Consider the following 21,599-nt stretch of genomic DNA (forward strand, 5'->3'; position numbering starts at 1 on the left):
ACCAGAAGTTGTGGAAAAACTGTGAAATCTTCAGGTCCAAAATTAACGAATGGCACATTATTATTATTATTATTATTATTATTATTATTGTTATGGTCATAATAAAAGTAACTACTCACTTTGTGATTGAGGTGTTGAGGTCATTAGAAACAGAAACAAGAATGAAAATATTGCTCAAGTTGCAGACAGTGTCTTTCAAAACCTAACTAGCCAACTCTGTTCCTCATTCCACCACTACTCTTTTCTTTTTACTGTCCTTCCCCCCCCCCCCTTCCCCCCCCCCCCCCCCCCGCCCCACCCCTTGCCCTGTGCCCTGCTGTTCTTTTTATTTGCTAATGTTGCTTTATATTAAATCTGTGTTGACTGTAGATCTAAGCTTTTGGGAGTACTTATTTTATGACCTGTTCTTGGTAAACCTGTTGTGTTAATGCTAAATAAATAATCACGATTGTCTTTGTCTGGAAACTAACACGCTGTTGAAGAAATAACACTGATAGATGTTGTACTGCCCATCACGACCAGAGATTACATTGTTGCCAGTGATTTAAATGTCATCTGTAACATCTTAGTTTCCATCGAGACATATAATAAGGGAGGGGGGGGGGGGGGGGGGGGGGGGAGAAGCGGAACTCTGCTCAGTGTGACTCTTAAGAATGGTGGTTACTGTTGATATTTCGGCTGTTCGTTGATAATTAACATGACAAGCACATTGAGAATATTGAATATAACAAATCCATTGGGAAAGAGTTCATTGTTACGTTACCCTTTTTTCCTTGCAATCTGGGGACACGAGCAATTTTGCAGCCTCAGTAATTTGGTTTAATGAAAATGCAATCCATAAAGAGAAGACAACTCACTGAAATGTAACTTAGTAAAACTCCCCTTGTCAGTGAACTCTGCTTTGAACTTGTTTTGAAAAAAGTGATTTATCAGATTGCACAATTGTGGAAACAAGATGGAGTCATGGCATTTCTTTATGAAATATGAGATAGTTAAACAAGCATAATTGTAGATAATAAAATACTTCTAATTCCATTGTTGGACTGTTTATCTGTGAATGTTGCAAAGTAAAGTATTACTTGTTGATATTTGGAGCATTGGTGTGTTGCCTTAAAGTTACAAGTCTCATTTTGATGTAACGTTTGCCTTGCAGGACCCTGGTACCGCGGCCTCAAGTTCCTCCGTGTCTGGCCCTCTGCAGGCCAGTGTGCGCCGCCTCTCGAACGCCCCCAACGGCAGTCTCGGCTTCCTGCCAGGTGGGGCAGCCACTCCCCCACCGCCCACCATCAAGCCCACAGGGTCTCTAGAACTCGGCTGCATGCTCGAGAGGGAGAAAGGTACACTGACAGATGCTCGAGACATTGTGTGGCAAGGTCTCCAGCCTTAGTGATAGAATATGGAATTCACATAAAAGTAATGGAATCTGTATTTTGTTTTAACCCTTTCCACTCCTCTTTTTTCTGACAGTTATGTTCTCTACAGCTGCTGTGTATTGTAGTTGTGATGGAGGATTATTGGATGTCTGAAAAAGTCAGAACTGAGAGAAAATATTCTTTAAGAATGGAATTTGGTGTAACCAATGTGCAGCAAGATAGTCGTCACCTGGAACGGTGGTCTGATCATTTATTATTAAGACTACGACCAAGGTGTGGACGGTGCCAAGGAATTGACATATCAGACGTGATTTAACACACAAATAATTTATTCATAACATACAATACATAACACCAACTACATAAATCCTGCTTCGATTCTTACAATTGCCCAAAATGGGAGGGCTACCACTTTCGAATTGGAAAGGCTTTAATTTAAGAAACCAAAACGCCTATTATAATTTTAAAAAATAATAATAACACAACACATAAGTAAGCACTAAGTGAACACACTCTTAAATCTTTAATTATTAATCACAAAGTATGGGTTTACCACATTTAACTTCTTATTGCAATATAAAACATAAGCACATGAATTCACAACACAGCGTGGCTTCAAAATTTCTACCTGGACAACCTATGGTCCTAAAACTTTTGTATTACATTCCAGCCAATCACATTAATAACTTATAAGCACGGTTGGTAAAATACAAACGTTTGCACTATAATCAATTTTAATAATTCACAATCACTCAAAAAACAACATCAGAAGTTCGATACGGAGCATGTAAGCCTGTTTATACAATCTTTCGGACCAAAATAGGCATGAGGGCCACCATAACAGAAGTGTGCTAGTTGCTTTTAGGATATGTGCTCCCATTAGCTTAATCACTAAGTAGATATTTACTTAAGCGACAGGTAAGATAGTGAATGCAAATAGAAGGTAGTTCTAAAGTTGTTTTTTTTCTTCCTCTCTTTTAACAAGGGGGTTTTAGTAAGGTGGAAATTACACTTCGAGGAGAGGCAAAAGCAATCTAGCAGGCGCGCCTTCACGAGGACGCCATGCCACTACACACGTACTAAACTAGCTGCATATCCGCTGTCAAGCCAAACATTAACAACACAGTTCCATATTCCTGACACCCAAATAGTCGGGATCAAAACAAAAACAAAAATCCCAAGAGCGCAAGATCGAGCATAGCTTCAGAACAGATCTTACTTCATGTGGTTGCCTTCACAAATACAGGTATCAAAATGAAAACAAGAATGTGTAACAACGTTCCCTAATCAGCACAATGTTCTTCTTTAGGTCCCGGTAGCACTAGACAACGCTGACATGCCAATGTTAACAAACCTCTAAGGCAACACCTTCCAACTGACAAGCCGAAACCAATGTGGCCCCTTATCAGCTCCGTGACAGCACTCGAACCCCCCAACTACTGTCAGTGCAACTCACTTAGAATAAATACAGCGCAAATAGTATGGCGGACACATATACCCAGGGATTAACAGAACACTAGACTGAACTAGAATTAACCTTAATAATACAGCACTAGATCTTGGGAGACAAGGAACTAACTCCCCACCCGAAATTCTGCAACCACAGGGTGGGAGGATGAACTACCAAAACATAGAAGTGCAAACATACACAAATAACTACCAAAATACTCCACTACACCGGTTAGCAACGATGCATGGAGGAATCTGCACTGTCAGAATTGCACCAGTGAACAGAACAGAGGATTGCCACAGCGGTGGCCACAAGGTGGGAAAGACGACTGGATGAACTCAATCCCAAAGGACTATCAAGTTGGAACATTCACACTTCTTTTCTCCTTTCCCTCTGCGCACTTCGTCGTTTGTCCGGGACTGCTGTGCACAATTCTGAGCCGTCCCCAGTCGTCCCGGCAGACACCGACCCAGTCGAACTGCTCCCAGACTCAAACCCTCGTTGAACGGCGGCTCCACTGCCCCATGATGGTTACGGTCTGTTTGCCTTCGTTGACGCAGGCGATGATTAGACTGCCATCCGCCTCCTGCGGACAACCAGTGAAGAGCGGACAGAGGGGCCTAACCGGGCTGGCGTTCCTCCACGGGTAGAAGTGCGGGTTCAATAACAACACCCGTACGCGGAAGGCAGGATGTCGATGTCACCAGAGCAGACACGAAGGCCACTGCGCGTGACAACCTCCTCAAGTGTGACCGCGCTCGCCTATAAATAGTACAGGCCAAAGAGTCTGCTACAGTAAACACGTGAGTCGGTCGTGTTACCAACCTACGGTTTCTAAGTACACCAAAGACAGAACTCGCAATCGATAGTGGGTACACTACAGGCAGGAGTTCAGACGAAAAAGCTTCATAAAAGACCAACCCTGAACAACCGCGGAAAAACGAAATAGAAGCGAAGCAATAAAAGACAGCAGTGAGGTGCTAGAACCCGATCGCGCCCAAACACTGTCGATTACCAAAAATATTGGCTCCACACGACGCCCAGGAAACGAGCCGTGGAAAGATGGAAGTACACACGGCTCATCACCTAATTTCACCTTCAAATTCAGAGCCATGTTCAATATTATGCTAAGAAATGCTTTAATTTCTACTGATGAAACCTCTTTCCGTAGAGTCACAGTGAATGTTTTGTAGGAAGAGTCGTGTGTTTCGTCTGCTGCATACATTCATGTTGTCACAATTTTGTGAATGATGATCTTGATTTTAGTTGGTTAGGCATGGAGATCTGTGTTAGGCAACAGCCTGCTGCCCATGCAACAAAAATCACCAAGAACTTAAGTATGAGGTGTGAAAGTCTATGTTTGCAAATAACACCACCCATGAAACAGGACTGCAAATATTAGCATTATTATTATTATTATCTAAGTACTTTTCAGTGAATCCTTTTTGTTGTACAGACTACTCAATCAATCTTCGTAAGATTACGATTACCGTCAAAAGAAACCTTCTATTTACATGCAACAGACTGCACTTTCTCATCTCTTGCTCCTTCTTGTTTCTTCTTCTTCTTTTTCTTCTTCTGCTTCTTCTTCACTAGTACCAGATTTCCTGGATCTTATGTTGCTGTCTGAGCATTCTGAGAGGCACATGTGCTTGCAAGCATGTGTGCGCTTGTGGAGACTCAGCAGTGAGGATTCCGATTGCTCCTTTGTGCTCCTCAGATATCTCTAAAGGAGGTGAAGCACATTGGGTAGCTAGTGAGCAACGTACACATGAGCGACACATTCAGCTCAGAAAACTTTCTCTCTCTTCTTGGTATTGGTCTTAAATACTGAAAGATCCACATCTGAATATTATTTCAACTCATATTTCCTCTTCAGGGCGTAACCAACATAGACTGATGGAAAATCTGGTATCTTGGTTTCATTCTTTATAAACAGTTTGTAGGAAATTTTATGGGGTGTTCGTGCTCTGGGACAACTGGTAAATCCTGGAAAGAGATGGGAACTTTTTCATCTGGGAAAAATCCGGAAATTTTTTAGAACTCAAGGACTTTGACTTGTAAGTACGCATACTTTAACAAAGAAATTTACTTTAGCCAGCTACTGCAGAATATTACTGCAGCAGTAAAACATAAATGGGAGAATAACCTGAAAATAAAACTACAGTTGCAAAGAAAATGTGCCGATTAAAACAGCAAAACACAGTGAATGCACAACAAAACGTGTCTGAGACTTTAGGGTGAAGACTACACAATGCTTCACGACAACAAACTGCTTTCAATGAGCGTGATGTTACAACTGTTTACATTTCTAATCTGGTTGATTTTGTGAGTGGTGGTTTGAAAAGTGCTACTTTCAGGTAAATTTCCTTTTCCACGTGCTGAATGATGATATGTATGAGAATGTGTGATGACTTTATAAAATCATGGAGCATTTGACTCTCAGTCCAAGGTTAACAGTTTGAGGACTAGCCATGCAGAAAAATTTTGGGGCCATAAGATGTGCCGTTTATGCCATTATTTAAAAATTTATCGGTACGTTTGTGTTTGATATATCTTAAAGAGTAACATATGCTAAAGAAGACATGACATTATACATGACAGCTTAGCTTTCCTTGCTGCTAGACTGTGTGTGTATTAATTTAAACATTTAACTTTTCCTATTTGTGTGTTTATGCTGCTTAAGTCATGGCGCTAGTGGATAACTACATTACGTGTCATATGCTCTGAATATCTGTTGTCATAGGCTGGCAAGATCATGTAGCATGTTCTGTTATTGACTTACAAAAGCACATCGTGCAGTGCCATCTCAATTTAAGTGCTTCAGAAACTACCATACTGTATTAGGTAGAATTTGTCTTTACACTTTTGTAATATTAAAATACACAGTGTACATGTAGCCCTGTATCAAATAATTTTTGAAATGCTTTTTTTTTGTTAGGTTACGTTTCGAAAGTATAGGGAAGTTCTACGCCAATGTCTAAAGCTTTTATCATTCAAAGGATTGAAAGTTTTACAGCTCCAAGGGAAAGTGTATTGTCACTTAACACGGAAAAAAATGTGTGTTCACCCAGGATATAGTGTATTTTTGACTGGGATATCCGAGGTAATTTTTTTCCCCCCTTTTCTGTGTATTCAACCAGGCGTACAATTGTGTCAGTAATGATTAAAATAATAAAGTTACTCTATCATTTAAATTTATTCGTGCATAGCACAACATGTTTCTTCCCATTTTACTGTGCTGTGGGATTTTACATATATTTTGAATATTAGTTTTGTGTGTGCGGTTCTGTTCCCAACAGATTTTGCTTTCTGCTGCATGCAAAAGTTCACACACACCATACACAGCATTCAAGGTCTGTGAAACTACAAAATATCAATGATTTAATGTGAGCAAACATATGGCCGCTAGTGTGGCTGTGATCAATCTCACTTAATGTTTTAGTAATGAACACTACTCTGTTGGAGCACCGTAGTAGAGATTGTCGAATGCTTCTTTCATTTCACTGATAACTAATGTGCTAGCAATGTATAATTATTGAACACATCAACATGTAATGCAACTTGAATTCCTGTTGTTCTAAGTTTTCTAACTATTGTTACTGTACCTCTGCATTTGTAAATGCTAGACACCGATGGCAAGCACTTGGGATTCATGTTCATTACCCAGTATTCAAAAATTCGCAAGCTCGGGTCATAAACAATTTAGAACAGGACTATGTCCACCATAGATGTAGATTTAAATAATTTGGGAGTAAGGGAGACCACTCACACAATAGCAGAAGCATTGAGTCATTGTCAGGCTCACAGGGTAAAACAATGAAATTTTGCTAGCTTTTGGAAGAAATACTTTGATGCATGCCCCCCCCCCCCCCTTCCCCCCGTTTCATATTTTGTCTTGCACACATTTTTCAAAATTACATAATTTTTTGGTAGGAATTCTTCTTAAATCTATGCTTATTATTTATTGAAGCGATGAAGAGTGAAGAGGTTTGTGTTGGTGTCGTATACCCGAAAAAAATACATGCATGCGCAATGCTTCTGGACATTTCTTGCACTCACACTACACAATTTCTGGAGGGTGTTTTCCTGATGATACTGGTGGGGAGGGATAAAACTAACAAAACCTGAAAACTATTGCTTATAACAGGCAAAATATTGAAAGAAATAGTGTGGGAAAAGACAGATTGATACTTACCGTAAACAAGACACGTCTAGTTGCAGACAGGTGCAATTACGACGATTACATAAAGCTTTCAGCTACAGCTAGCATCTCGGGTCAGAATGCCGGATTTGGCAGGTGATGTGTCTTTTAATTGTGTCTTGATGTGTCTGTTTTACAGTAAGTAGCACTCTGTCTTTTTCTACATTGTTGATATTTCTACCTGGATATTTCATTGTTTGAAAGAGATAGTGTGTCATACAACACTGAATAGAGCGATTTCTCTGCTTTCCGATGCTATATAATGTCTTGTCATCTTGTAACAGAGAAGTAAACACTAAGAAGATGCTATAACTGCTCGGTCCGTCTCACAGCTGGCAGTGTAATAAGAGACTTGAAACCTGCAACTAGTTCTGAGTCAGTTGTATAAGCCAATGGATTAAAGTCAGTCTGCTAAAGCTGTGTTTAGCAAGCCATAGTTTTTTAGTGTCTTTGATTGTGTAGTTTCGTTGTTTCACACAGATTTCTTACAGTGTATCACTATATTTTTTTGAGAAATGTCAAACCAGAACAATCTCATTCCTTACGCTGAACTTGTTTGAGAAGTAGTTTGCTAAAGTAATATTTGTGATTGTGAGAATACGGGAATATGCAGTTAGTGCAAACAACAGGCCACAGGAATTTGAAGTTGGCAATTTATGTGCTCTCAATCTGTCAAAATTATTTTGTGACTATGTTAAACATCAGAAATTCAAGGGATTGGGAAGATACTGTTTTAAAAAACACATGCAGTGTGAAATCCATAGGGGAAATGGATAGAAACTTTGCAGTGAGCCGTTGAAGTGGCAGTCTTAATTTAGCAGCAGATTTGAAATGGCTAAGAAGAAAAAATTACTGTGAAACTAGGCTTGAAGAACCATGGGTACATGTATGAATGTAAATATTTCACTCTACAAGCTGGAAAATGGAGTTCTTTCAGCAGTAGGTGAATGAATTTGTTGGAGGTAAGATATGTTTGTTTGTTTGTTGTTGTTGTTGTTGTTGTTGTTGTTGTGGTGGTGGTCAGTCCAGAGACTGGCTTGATGCAGCTCTCCATGCTGTTCTATTCTGTACAAGCCTCTTCATCTCCGAATAACTAGTGCAACTTGCATCCTTCTGAATCTGCTTAGCGTATTCATCGCTTGGTCTCTCTCTCTGATTTTTACCCTCCACGCTTCCCTGCAATACTAAATTGGTGATACCTTGATGCCTCAGAATGTGTCCTACCAACCGATCCCTTCTTTTAGTCAAGTTGTGCCACAGAGTTCTCTTCTCCCTAATTCTATTCACTATCTCCTCAATAGTTACAAGATCTACCCATCCAATCTTCAGCATTCTTCTGTAGAACAAAGTTTCAAAAGCTTCTATTCTCTTCTTGTATAATCTGTTTATCGTCCACATTTTACTTCCATACATGGCTACGCTCCATACATATATTTTCAGAAAAGACTTCCCAAAAATTAAATCTATACTTGATGTTAACAAATTTCTCTTCTTCAGAAACACTTTCCTTGCCATTGCCTGTCTACATTTTATATCCTCTCTACTCCGACCATCATCCGTTATTTTGCTCCCCAAATAACAAACTCATTTACTACTGTAAGTGTCTCATTTCCTAATCTAATGTCATCAGCATCACCCGATTTAATTTGACTACATTCCATTATCCTCGTTTTGCTTTTGATGACGTTCATCTGGTATCCTCCTTTCAAGACAATGCCCACTCTGTTCAGCTGCTCTTCCAGGTGCTGTGCTGTCTCTGACAGAATTACAATGTCATCAGTAAACCTCAAAGTTTTTATTTCTTCTCCATGGATTTTAATTTCTACTCCAAATTTTTCTTTCCTTTCCTTTACTGCTTGCTCAATATACAGATTGAATAACATCAGGGATAGATTACAACCCTGTCTCACTCCCTTCTCATCCACTGCTTCCCTCTCAGCCCCTTGTCTCTTATAACTGCCATCTGGTTTCTGTACAAATGGCAAATAGCCTTTCGCTCCCTGTATTTTACCCCTGCCACCTTCAGAATCTGAAAGAGAGTATTTCACTCAGCATTATCAAAAGCTTTCTCTAAATCTACAAATGCTAGAAACTTAGGTTTGCCTTTCCTTAACCTATCTCCTAAGATAAGTCGTAGGGTCAGTATTGCCTCACGTGTTCCAACATTTCTACGGAGTCCAAACTGATTTTCCCTGTGGTTGGCTTCGGCCGCAATGGCCTTGCCGCAGTGGATACAGATCACCGAAGTTAAGTGCTGTAGGGCGTGGCTGGCACTTGGATGGGTGACCACCCAGGCCGCCGTGTGCTGTTGCCATTTTTCGGGGTCACTCAGCCTTGTGATGCCAATTGAGGAGCTAATCGATCGAATAGTAGCGGCTCCAGTCAAAGAAAACTATCATAACGACCGGGAGAGTGCTGTGCTGACCACACGCCCCTCCTATCCGCATCCTCCAACGAGGATGATACGGTCGGATGGTCCCGATGGGACACTTGTGACCTGAAGATGGAGTGCTTTTGGCTTCTGCCAGTTTTTTCATTCATCTGTAAAGAATTTGTGTTAGTATTTTGCAGACGTGACTTATTAAACTGATAGTTCGGTAATTATCACACCTGTCAACACCTGTTTTCTTTGGGATTGGAATTATTATATTCTTCTTGAAATGTGAGGGTATTTCACCTGTCTCGTACATCTTGCTCACCAGATGGAAGAGTTTTGTTATGACCGGTTCTCCCAAGGCTATCAGTAGTTCTAATGGAATATTGTCTACTCCTGGAGCATTGTTTCAACTTAGGTCTTTCAGTGTTCTGTCAAATTCTTCACCCAGTATCATATCTCTCATTTCACCTTCATCTATGTCCTCTTCCATTTTCATAATATTGCCCTCAAGTACATCGCCCTTGTATAGATCCTCTATATACTCCTTCCACCTTTCTGCTTTCCCTTCTATGCTTAGAACTGGGTTTCCATCTGAGCTCTTGATATTCATACAGGTGGTTCTCTTTTCTCCAAAGGTCTCTTAATTTTCCGGTAGGCAGTATCATCTTGTCCCTAGTGATACATGCGTCTACATCCTTACATTTGACCTCTAGCCATCCCTGCTTAGCCATTTTGCACTTCCTGTCGATCTCATTTTTGAGACGTTTGTTTTCCTTTTGGCTGCTTCATTTACTGCATTTTTATATTTTCTCCTTTCATCAATTAAATAAAATATTTCTTCTTTTTCTCTACTTCATACTCTGCTGCTTTCATTATTCCATCTTTCCAAGCTACCCATTCTTCTTCTACTGTATTTCCTTCTCTGTTCTTGTCAATCATTCCCTGATACTCTCTTTAAAACACCCTATAACCTCTGGTTCTTTCAGTTTATCCAGGCCTCATCTCCTTAAATTCCTACCATTTTTGTGTTTCTACAGTTCATAACCAATAAATTGTGATCAGAGTCCACATCTGCCCCTGGAAATGTCTTACAATTTAAAACCTGGTTCCTAAATCTCTGTCTTACCATTACATAATCTGTCTGAAACCTTTCAGTGCCTCCAGGCCCCTTCCATGTGTACAGCCTTTTTTCATGATTCTTAAACTAAGTTTTAGCTATGATTAAGTTACGTTCTGTGCAAAATTCTACCAGGCAGCTTCCCCTTTCATTCCCTATCCCCAGTCTATATTCACCTACTACTTTTTCTTCTCTTCCTTTTCCTGCTATTGAATTCCAGTCCCCCATCACTACTAAATTTTCATCTCCCTTAACTATGTGAATAATTTCTTTTATCACATCATACATTTCTTCAATCTCTTCATCTGCAGAGCTAGTTGGCATATAAACTTGTACTACTGTGGTAGGTGTGGGCTTCGTGTCTATCTTGGCTACAATAATGCATTCACTATGCTGTTCATAGTAGCTTATCTGCATTCCTATTATTTTTTAATTCATTATTAAACCTACTCCTGCATTACCCCTATTTGATTTTGTGTTTATAACCCTGTATTCACCTGACCAAAAATCTTGTTCCTCCTGCCACCAGACTTCACTAATTCTAACTTTATCTAACTTCAACCTATCCATTTCCCTTTGTAAATTTTCTGACGTACCTGCCTGATTAAGGGATCTGACATTTCACACTCTGATATGCAGAACGCCAGTTTTGTTTCTGCTGATGATGAAGCCCTCCTGAGTAGTTCCTGCCCAGAGACCTGAATGGGGGACTATTTTACCTCCGCAGTATTTTGCCCAAGAGGACGCCATAATCATTTAACCATGCAGTAAAGGTGCGCACCGTTGGGAATATTTATGGCTGTAGTTTTCCCTTCCCTTCAGCCATTATGAGTACCAGCACAGCAAGGCCATTTTGGTTGATGTAAAAAGGCCAGATCAGTCGATCATCGAGACTGTTGCCCCCGCAACTACAGGAAAGGCTGCTGCCCCTCTTCAGGATCCACCTGTTTGTCTGGCCTCTCAACAGATACCCGTCCATTGCGGTTGCACCTACGGTATGACTATCTGTATAGCTGAGGCACACAAGCCTCCCCACCAATGGCAAGGTCCGTGGTTCATGTGTTTAATGGTGGTAAACAGCATTAGAGTCAGATTATAATTTCTGAGTTGCAACTGTATTTTTAAGAAAGTAATAAATTTTGTGGTACGGTGATGAGCAACTAGCTGGAAAGGATTTTGTCATATTAACCGATGTGATGACTGACAGAACTGGTTGTGGTGTTGTTGTTGTGCTGCTGTAGAAACGTGAAGCTTGGAATGAGCAACAACTTTTTGTAGCAGGTATAAAGCATCTCGATACAGCAACTTCTACACAATGTGCTCATGCAATATTGGTTGCTCTGCAAGATCATAACCTTCAGTATGACATTGTAAAGGTGCTGGCCACAGAAAAAGGTGAACTTTGGAAATGCCCGATGAAAATAAAAAGGTCACAAAAAGCGATAACAGCAACTGAACCACAACAAACTGCCTTTTAAAAGACAGTAATCCAAATAATCAATGTTTGAAAACTACATCCTGTAGTTGGCATCCTGTATGCATTCTTCCTATCTGCTCTTGGGGTTTCTCATTGATTGCTCCTGTATCTCAGCAGGGATACCACAAATTTTGTTTCAGTTCATCCAGTGTTCTTGGCCAAGTTATTTCGACCTGACTCTTAAGTTTGCCCACAAGAAAAAATCACAAATAGGGAAATAGTGTTCTTGGGAGGCAACAGAATGCCACTGAATCTCCAAATGACATGGTTAACGATTAATTCTTGCACAATTGCCATTGGACCATCCTGTTGAAACCAGATTTTATGAAGTTGTGGAATACTGTTCAATGCAGATGCAACTTCTCAACATACCAATCTGAAGCGACAATAACTATGATTGGCTCTTCATTTCTAAAAAGTGCCATCCAGTGAGAAACTACGCACCGTACTGTCACCTGCCGACATGTAAAGCCATTCGTGAAGTTCATTAGGGTTGCCTGCCCAGTAACTGTAGTTATGCTTGCTCATGTAACCTGTGAAATGAAAACGGGCCTCGTGATATTTACAGCTTGCCCAGAAATCCACTGTCCTCATATGTATTTGTCATAATTTGCTGACAGGATTCTAATTGCAGTTGTTGATTGTTCTCCAGTTCTTGCATAATCTGTGTCTTACACAGGTGGACTTTTAAATCTTAATGCAGAATATGAGGAACACAGTCTTGGGACGCTGTCTGCAGCTGCTTGCTTGTGAACTGAATCCCATGGGCTCCATAAGACTGAAACCCATATAGCTTTATTGTTCTGTGGAGCATGAACACTTCTTGGTCATTCTGGTGGTTTCTTTTTGAGAGCAGATTCAGTCTCTTCAAAATTTTTGCTTGTGTCTAGGGAACTCAACCGTGCTGCCGTAACTTGAAAAAAATGTTGGATCTGCATCTCCACACTTTCGAAACTATTATTGCTTGTGTAAAACATTTTCATGGCAAAAGCATGCTGTGTGCCACTCTACTGATCCACGATTGTTAAATGGCAATATTGTTTACGGCCAAGATCCCTGTTCTGCAGTTATGCCAACTGATAAGCTGGCACTACATGTTTCAAAAGTGCCCATTTTTCTGTGTCACTCTGTATATGAACAATTGTGTCAGCTCTTCAAAAACAGTTATGGGAGAGTTTAATGATAGGTGACTTTAATTGCAAATATAAAATGGAAACACACACACACACACACACACACACACACACACACACACACACAGAGAGATGTATTTTATGTTGGATAGCTGAAGTTCCTCGAACATCCCGTATAAAGATGGATTTACAGAGACTAGTTGCAAACAGGTTTTGAAAGTAATTTTTGAAACTGAACACTGCATAGAATGTTACCCAGAAAAAAAACAGAGCAAGGTGGTGCAGTGGTTAGCCCACTGGACTCGCATTCGGGAGGCCAACAGTTCAATCCCATGTCCGGCCATCCTGATTTAGGTTTTCCGTGATTTCCCTAAGTCACTCCAGGCAAATGCCAGGATGGTTCCTTTGAAAGGGCACGGCCGACTTCCTTGCCTAATCCGATGACCTCACATTTTGGTCTCTTCCCTCAAACAACCCAACCCCAACCCAGAACACAAGAATCAGAAAGTATTTGTACTTGCGGGGTTTGAAGCAGAGGAGGAGGGATCTGAAGGTGTTTCCTTTTCACACTTATGTGGCAGAATGCTTTGAAGAAATAGTGGAGTTCCTTCACGATGATGGTATGCGAGAATTAGCAGATGCAGGAATTTGAATATGTTAATTTATTTTCTGAAAAGGAATCAATTCAGTGCTTGTGGAGATCACGTTTGTTAAAGAACATGCTAGTGAGTTAATGAATACCGTTGTATCCTCAGAGTCTTCAAAATACCCTTCTTCTATGAACACGCTTCCAATTTAAAGCAGCTCAAAGATGGCTATGTTATTGTGAGGCAACTGATTTTTTTTTGTGCAAGTTTTTTTAAGAACAGACAAAAATAAGTTAGGTAGAACTGAAGGAAACACTGTAACACTCTGGGTTGCACCTTCAAACTAGACTGGCAACTCTTATGGCCACATATCATGCAAATCTGTGTTCACAACCGTAAGTTATTGTTTTAGTTCCTAGATGATGATGATGATGATGATGATGATGATGACTTCTATGAATGCTGACAAAGCAATGTGTTCGTCATGGGGGCACCTGGAATGCTACATCTTACCAGTGTAGATGTTTTTGAGAAATTTTTGTCCTTTCAAAATTTAGTGGAAAAGGAACTTTTTGTGTTAGAAGGAAATGTGGAGCTTGTCAAATGTATCTTGTTTAATTGATTAGGTGTAATGGAACTGTTTCTTTTTTCCCCAAATGTGTAAATAAATGTGACGTGTAATGCCTAATAAATATAATGTGTTTGGTAAATGACGTTATATTTTCATTTTCAACATAAAACTGAAAAAGAAAGAAAAATTACTCAAATAAAGAATAAATTTAAAAAATAAGCTGTCAAAAAATGGCATCAAAACTGACCATGAATAAAAAGATATTTACCAGCCTCTAATTTTTGAAGTACTTCTTTCTCAGCTGTAACTAGTAGTTTGATAACTACTGATCACTTGAGAGTTAAAGGTTCTTTCTACAAAGATAGTACAGAATGGATAACTTGCCATATATTTGTGTCTCATCATCACACAGTCCCTCTTATGTGCGTCTGCAGAACACCGTATCTGCCTTTGGCTCTAGTAGACTAGTGATGTTAAAAGGAGAACAGATAAAAGTTGCAGATATGGAAAGACAGTTGACTACGTACACTGAACATCACAAACATTGCGCACATTGCCATCACGGCCACAGGGGAAAGTCCTGATGATGTACTTTTGGATGTTCAGCGGAGTAGTTTTTAACTCATAAAATCGTCAGGTGTCTGACCGGGTCGCACTGTAATTACTGCACGATATTTGAGCAAACAGACTCGTGGCCATTTTCAGGTGGTCTCTGATGACTGCTGTTCTCCTGCTGTCAGTGTCCTAAATATGCTGATTGATATGCCCTCTGCCACATAGGACAGACACTGGAGACCAGAGTTTGGAGCCAGGTGCCACTACTTCACCACTGCCACCATCCACTACGGCGGCTGTATGGGTAATGATAGGACTGGAGTGATGGAGAAGTTAACAGACAGCATATATAGGCTGCCAATAGGAATGGAGCATTTGTCATCAGGGGCCACCTGGAGATGACAACGAATCTCTCTACTGAAATAACTTGGAGTAATTACGATGTGATCCGGCCGGAAATCTGAGAGTTCTGCAAGTTAGGAATATCCCTGGAATACATCAGACAGCTTAACTGTGTTGTTGTTTCCATTTTCTTACACAACATTTCATTAACCGACACAGCTATCTTCTTCAGTTACTGTCAGGTCTCTAACTACACTATGAAGTACAGGATAAGTTCCATATGTAATGAGATCAGTTTTTTTGTGGTGTGACAATTCACTGCAGTTCATCCTAACTTTCTGTGCTAGGCAGATGGTGTGTGTTAGCTTCAAAAAGTGCCTGTTTCCAGTGCCTTTGAGCTGTCAGTCAGGATGTGCTTTCGCATAATCCTGTTTTTAGGTTATGTAACGTGGTGAGATGGATCATTCCTGTGGAGCAGCATTATGCTATCAAATTTTGTCACACTCGGGAAGTTCACCACTGAAATGTTTCCATTAATGCAACAGGCCATTGGGAGTGATTGCTTGTCCAAGTTGAGGAGGGTCAAAAGAATACCTCTGATGAACCCTGTAGTGGATGTCTGTCAACCTCCTGAATTGACAAAAAGGTGATGCATGTCATGATTGATTGAATTATGGTGAACAGTTAAGCCTTCAGCTGACCACAGAAATTGTAACCATAATGAAAATTGTAGCTGAATATTTGAGCACAAAAAAGGTGTGCAGCAAACTGATCACAAAAGTATTGACCGACCAATAAAAGGAAGTGCGAGTGTGCTGATGCTCTCTTGGAAATGTGTGAAAATGATCCATATTTTTTAAATTCTGTTATCACTCTGAATGAGACAGATTTTTGAGTTTGACCCTTAAACAAAAAAGCAGACTTCAGAGTTCAACACCACAGTCTTCCCGCCTCGAGGAGGCACGTGTGAGCAAATCCGGCATGAAAACTGTGTTGATTATCTTTTTAGTTGCCAGAACCATTGTGAACACAGCTTCCTACTTGAAAGTGATCAGAAGTCCAAAAAGTAGGTTTACGTACTGCTGAAGTGATATAAAGGAGGAGTGGAAATAGCCCCATGGCTATGTACAAAGCCACAGTGCCTTCATTGTCATAGAATTTCTGTCCAGGACCCACATCCTATTGCTTACGACCCTTCCTACAGTTTTAACCTGACTACCATACTTTTTCTTTTCTTTTCTTTTTCTTTTTTTCCCCCCTTTTTTCCCTTCCCTTCCTTTCCCTCCCCTCCCTTAAAGTGCCTGAAAGGGAAGCACTGGGACGCAGTTGAAAATGTCTAGGCTGATGTTACACCAACTCTTAAAGGACATCATGGAGAAGACTTTCCAGGATGCCTTTCTGCATGGAAACATCATCTCCAGAATGTATTGATGCAGAAGGACACTATTTTGATAATTTTTTACTAATTTTACAAATATGTTCAATAAATTATATTTTGTGAATTTGATTGTGTTACTTGTGGACCCCATGTTATATCAGTGGTCGCATCACTATTTACAGCATAGGTGGACTCTCCCTACCCATACAACGTTTGATGTTTGTTGTTAGAAACCCACACTGTTGCTCTGCGAGATGCACATTCTCTGTGTTTTCGAGATCTCTTGGACAAGTTGGCCAGCAGTAAATTGACCACACCGAGAAAACTTGAGAGGTTGCAGTTAAAGTCCTGTTTGGTAGTGTTGCAAATGAAATATAATATGTCATTTTCCAGCAGTCTAAATCAGTAACACACTGAGGAGGGAATAATTTGTGCACACGGTACTGTAAATAACGTCAAGAAGGCACAATACACCGACATTGTTGAAAGATATTCTCCATAGAAACTGAATAAGAAAAAGTTGTCTGGTATTTATACAGTTGACGACTTCCTGTGGAGAGCTTTGTAGGTTTTGTTGCGTTCATACCCCCCCCCCCACCCCCCTCCCCCCCTCCAATAAATGTTCCATTGAATGTTTATGATCTTCTTTATTGTGCAAATTGAAATACAGTGCTTGTACACAAAAATGTGCAGTAAATTTTCACACTACAGGCAACACTGAGTTCACTGTTTGTCAAAGAGTGTTGTTTTTGCTGACAGGCATGATACACCTGACAGAAATGCCAAAATTCACTGGCAGCAACTTCTGCTTGTAGGCTCCCGATGTAGGATGGTTCTTGACATCTGCAAGAATTAATAGTAAGAATATGCCAATAATGTACCTGTTTCGTCACAATTGAACAGAACGTGGGTGGTAACGAAAAGCTGATATTCAGTCTGTAGAAAATAAGCCTTAGGGCACAGAAATTTTTTCCATAATTTTGTTTATGAATATTATTCTGGCCATTTACAGCTTGATTATAGACAGAGTGATCTAAACTATTCTGATTCTTAGTGAGGTTTAAAATGACTGTTACAATATCCTTCACATCAGGAGATGGATACTGTACTTCACAGCTAACTTGGTGCTTATGAAAAACACCCCCTCGTTACTCTTATGGTAGCAGAAAGCTCGTAATGTGGAAGATAAAAGCAGTTGTAATGTGTGTGTGGAACAAGCTTTCTGGAATAAAAAAAATTACATGTGGTATTTGTAAACAAAAAGATTTGATCATATTTACCAAGTGTAGATGTCTCTTTGGTACATTCAAAATGCAAAATTTTAACTAATATACAATAATCAAGAGACAAAGTCTATACTGAAGCTCTACGCTGATGCACAAGTGGCTGCCAAAGAAACAGATGTGCTGTGGACAACATGTTTACACTAAGAATTCTGTATGAGAAGAAATATATGAATGTGATTACAAACTGTGTGCACTGTTGACTTTAAACAAGCCTTAGACAGTGTAAATGGATACTGTTTGTGGTGGACTGTGAGAGAATTCAGAATCTCACAAAAATGTAAAAATACTTAAAATATGCACAGAAAATGTCATAGGATTACCATTAAAATTTTCTTTATAGGCATAGACACGTTCACAGTACCAGGTAGAAGGACTGGTGGAGCGCGTAAACATGTTCAGAGCACACAAGGACAGGTACAAAGGCACGCTCGTTAACATGTCTAGAGCAGTTAAAGGTTTAACACCCATTTTAGTCCCAACAAAGAGAAGACTTTATAATCAGTTCTTTTTGTTCTAGTACCAGAAAAAATGATTCCAGCACATTAGACATATAAACAAAGGACAGAATTGACAAACATGATTAGATTATTGATTTATGCTGATGAGCTGGTTCTCTTAGGAGACAGCAGAAGAGAGGTTATAGTTCTCACACAACTGTTAATCAAGAGCCACAGAGGAACTGGCTTCTAATGAAGTGTGAGCAAAACAATTTTGTGCTCACCTGTACTCCCGTACTTCATTATCATTTGAAAGTCCAAACAGAAATTTTGGGAATGGTAATTTGAAGCAAAACAGTGGGGTCAACACACCTTATGAAATGTCTACCTTAAGAGCTATGAGAAATTATTCAATAGTAGAGATATTTAACAGTAGCAAAGGTTGTAAAGTATACCCTGGATATTTTTTCTTGTTTTGGTCTATACTACCACTTCTCCAAATATGGAAAGCAAAGAGCTTGCAGTAGAAGAAATTTATTTCACAGTGTGGAAGATTAAGAAGTGGCCATAGCTATTCAGGTATGCATTTTGGAGCCCAAATTTACTAGTCTTTTTTTGCTTCAAATGATCAATGCTATCACATCCCTGAATGTATACATTCCATCTGAGACACCTTGTGTATAAAGACTATATATAAATTCCTGACATCTTCTCAAATTACAATACGGCCCTTATCAATAATGTCAAGATATTCTTGTTTTTAGAGGACAGTTATTTTTTTAACAATTGTTTGGAAAGTATTGCATTTGTAATTTGTATGAATGTGTGGTATTTCTCCTATCAAATGCCAAATAAAATGAAATAAAAATAAAACAGTACTTTCAGGTGAGTCCTTTAGCTGTTTCTGGTTATTATTTTTATGTGCAATTTATCATCATCGTCATCATCATCAACTAACTATCTCCAGTTACCTGAGTGTGGTGTAAGAGTGATTTCTACGTTTGTCTCTTGAGGTACATTTCTTTGACTTCCAGATCTGTTTCCTGGTATGGCTTCTAGATCTGATGCTTTAAAGTTCCTTTTTGAGCCATTTTCTTTCCATTCTTGTTTATCCATCCTATTCACATATCCAAACCCTTTCAACCTGGATATTCTTATGCCTTCATGTAATGGTTGCTTATCCCATGTTTCTTGGCAGATATTTTTATTCCAGACCTTATCTTTTCGTATTTGTTGAAGCACTGAGCCTGAGAACTTCATTTCTGCAGCATCGAGTCTGCCACTGACTATTCTTGATTGGACAGGTGGTCTGAAAATTGTGTCCACGTTCTGTGTATTAGATTCTCAATCTTTGATTTCATAGCTTATGACTGAGTGCATATGGGAATAGCACTTAGTTAAATGGCACTATCTGTTACTGATGACTCTAAGAGTGTAATGTGTATTATGGCTGAGCTTGGATAAATGTATGTTGGACCACAAAACCTTACTTACTTCCATAACACTGCTATACTCACATCTACACCGACAGTTCTCAAGTCATCTTACAGTGTATGGTGGACTGTATTTCTGCTACCACAGTCATGTACCCCTTTTCCTGTTCCGTTCACAAATGGTGTGCCAAGAACAGCTGCCAATAAATCTGCTTGTGGCATCTGATTTTCTTGTGGTAATTTTGTGACACACTAGTGCAAATGTGCATTCTCAAAAATTGAACAGTAAATTTTTCCTTGGGGAACAACACTTCTCTTGTAGTGTCTGTCACTAGGGCTTGTCGCGCATCTCTCTAACGTTTGCCAAACAAACCCGTAGTAAAATACACACCTCTTATTTGTGTCCTTTACTAATCCAAACTGACAATGGAGCCAGAAAGACGAGCAGTATGTCAAGGTTGGTCAGACATGTGTTATGCAACTAATGCCTTTTGTGGATGAGATATATATCCTTTGGATTCTGCTAACAAATCGGAGTGTAGCTTCTACTTCCCTTAAGGGAGTATGAGTGGCCTATCCCGTTAATGTTAAATTTGGTAATATAGTGACTCGTTTTCGTAAGAACTGCTTCATGCAACGTGGTGAAACTCTTGCAGGTTATTTATACATGCTTCATGTACTCATTCTCCTAGCTAGTTTGAAGTACATATTCCAGGAGTCAGAATAGAATTTTTCTGTTTTATCTTTCTGGTTACATGTTTTACTTAAATTTTTGTGCATATTATTGGTAATATACAGATGATGCCTACCATTCTACACGTATATAACAACTAAAATAATGAATTATTGATAATATAATATAAACATAAAAACAAAGATGAGGTGACTTACCGAACGAAAGCGCTGGCAGGTCGATAGACACACAAACAAACACAAACATACACACAAAATTCAAGCTTTCACAACAAACTGTTGCCTCATCAGGAAAGAGGGAAGGAGAGGGGAAGACGAAAGGAAGTGGGTTTTAAGGGAGAGGGTAAGGAGCCATTCCAATCCCGGAAGCAGAAAGACTTACCTTAGGGGGAAAAAAGGACAGGTATACACTCGCACACACGCACATATCCATCCACACATACAGACACAAGCAGACATATTTGAAATAATAGAAATATTTGAAATATGTCTGCTTGTGTCTGTATGTGTGGATGGATATGTGCGTGTGTGCGAGTGTATACCTGTCCTTTTTTCCCCCTAAGGTAAGTCTTTCCGCTTCCGGGATTGGAATGACTCCTTACCCTCTCCCTTAAAACCCACTTCCTTTCGTCTTCCCCTCTCCTTCCCTCTTTCCTGATGAGGCAACAGTTTGTTGCGAAAGCTTGAATTTTGTGTGTATGTTTGTGTTTGTTTGTGTGTCTATCGACCTGCCAGCGCTTTCGTATGGTAAGTCACCTCATCTTTGTTTTTATATATAATTTTTCCCACGTGGAATGTTTCCTTCTATTATATTGATATAATATAAACAGATAGATAAAAAAATCTACTCGCCAAGTGGCAGCAGGCGCACACGCACGCACACACACACACACACGCACGCACACACACACACACACACACACACACACACACACACACACGAAGGATTTAACTTTTACAAGCTTTTGGAGTCAGTGGCTCCTTCTTGTGTCAGCAGAGTTGAAGGGGAAGGAAGGGGGTTGAAGGAAAAGGACTGGAGATTTTAAGGGAAAGAGATACAGTTCAGAAAAGTCGCCCAGAACCCCGGGTCAGGGTGGACTTTTCTCAGCTGTACCCCTTTCTCTAAACCTCTCCAGTCCTTTTCCTTCCCCTCCAACTCTTCTGCCAGGAAGAGGACCCACTGACT

At 39.8% G+C, this 21,599-nt stretch overlaps 1 protein-coding gene across 1 annotated transcript in view; it reads left to right on the forward strand.

The window, feature by feature from the left end:
* Nucleotides 1–21,599, forward strand: part of LOC124551265 (pecanex-like protein 1) — a 292,683-nt gene that overhangs the window by 47,483 nt on the left and 223,601 nt on the right. Inside the window, exon 6 of the mRNA XM_047126263.1 lies at nt 1,154–1,337. Coding sequence (XP_046982219.1) covers nt 1,154–1,337 — 184 coding nt within the window. The remainder of the gene's footprint in view (nt 1–1,153; nt 1,338–21,599) is intronic.

Source organism: Schistocerca americana, chromosome 9 (assembly GCF_021461395.2).
Source record: "Schistocerca americana isolate TAMUIC-IGC-003095 chromosome 9, iqSchAmer2.1, whole genome shotgun sequence".
In the NCBI taxonomy this organism is placed as follows: Eukaryota; Metazoa; Arthropoda; class Insecta; order Orthoptera; family Acrididae; genus Schistocerca; species Schistocerca americana.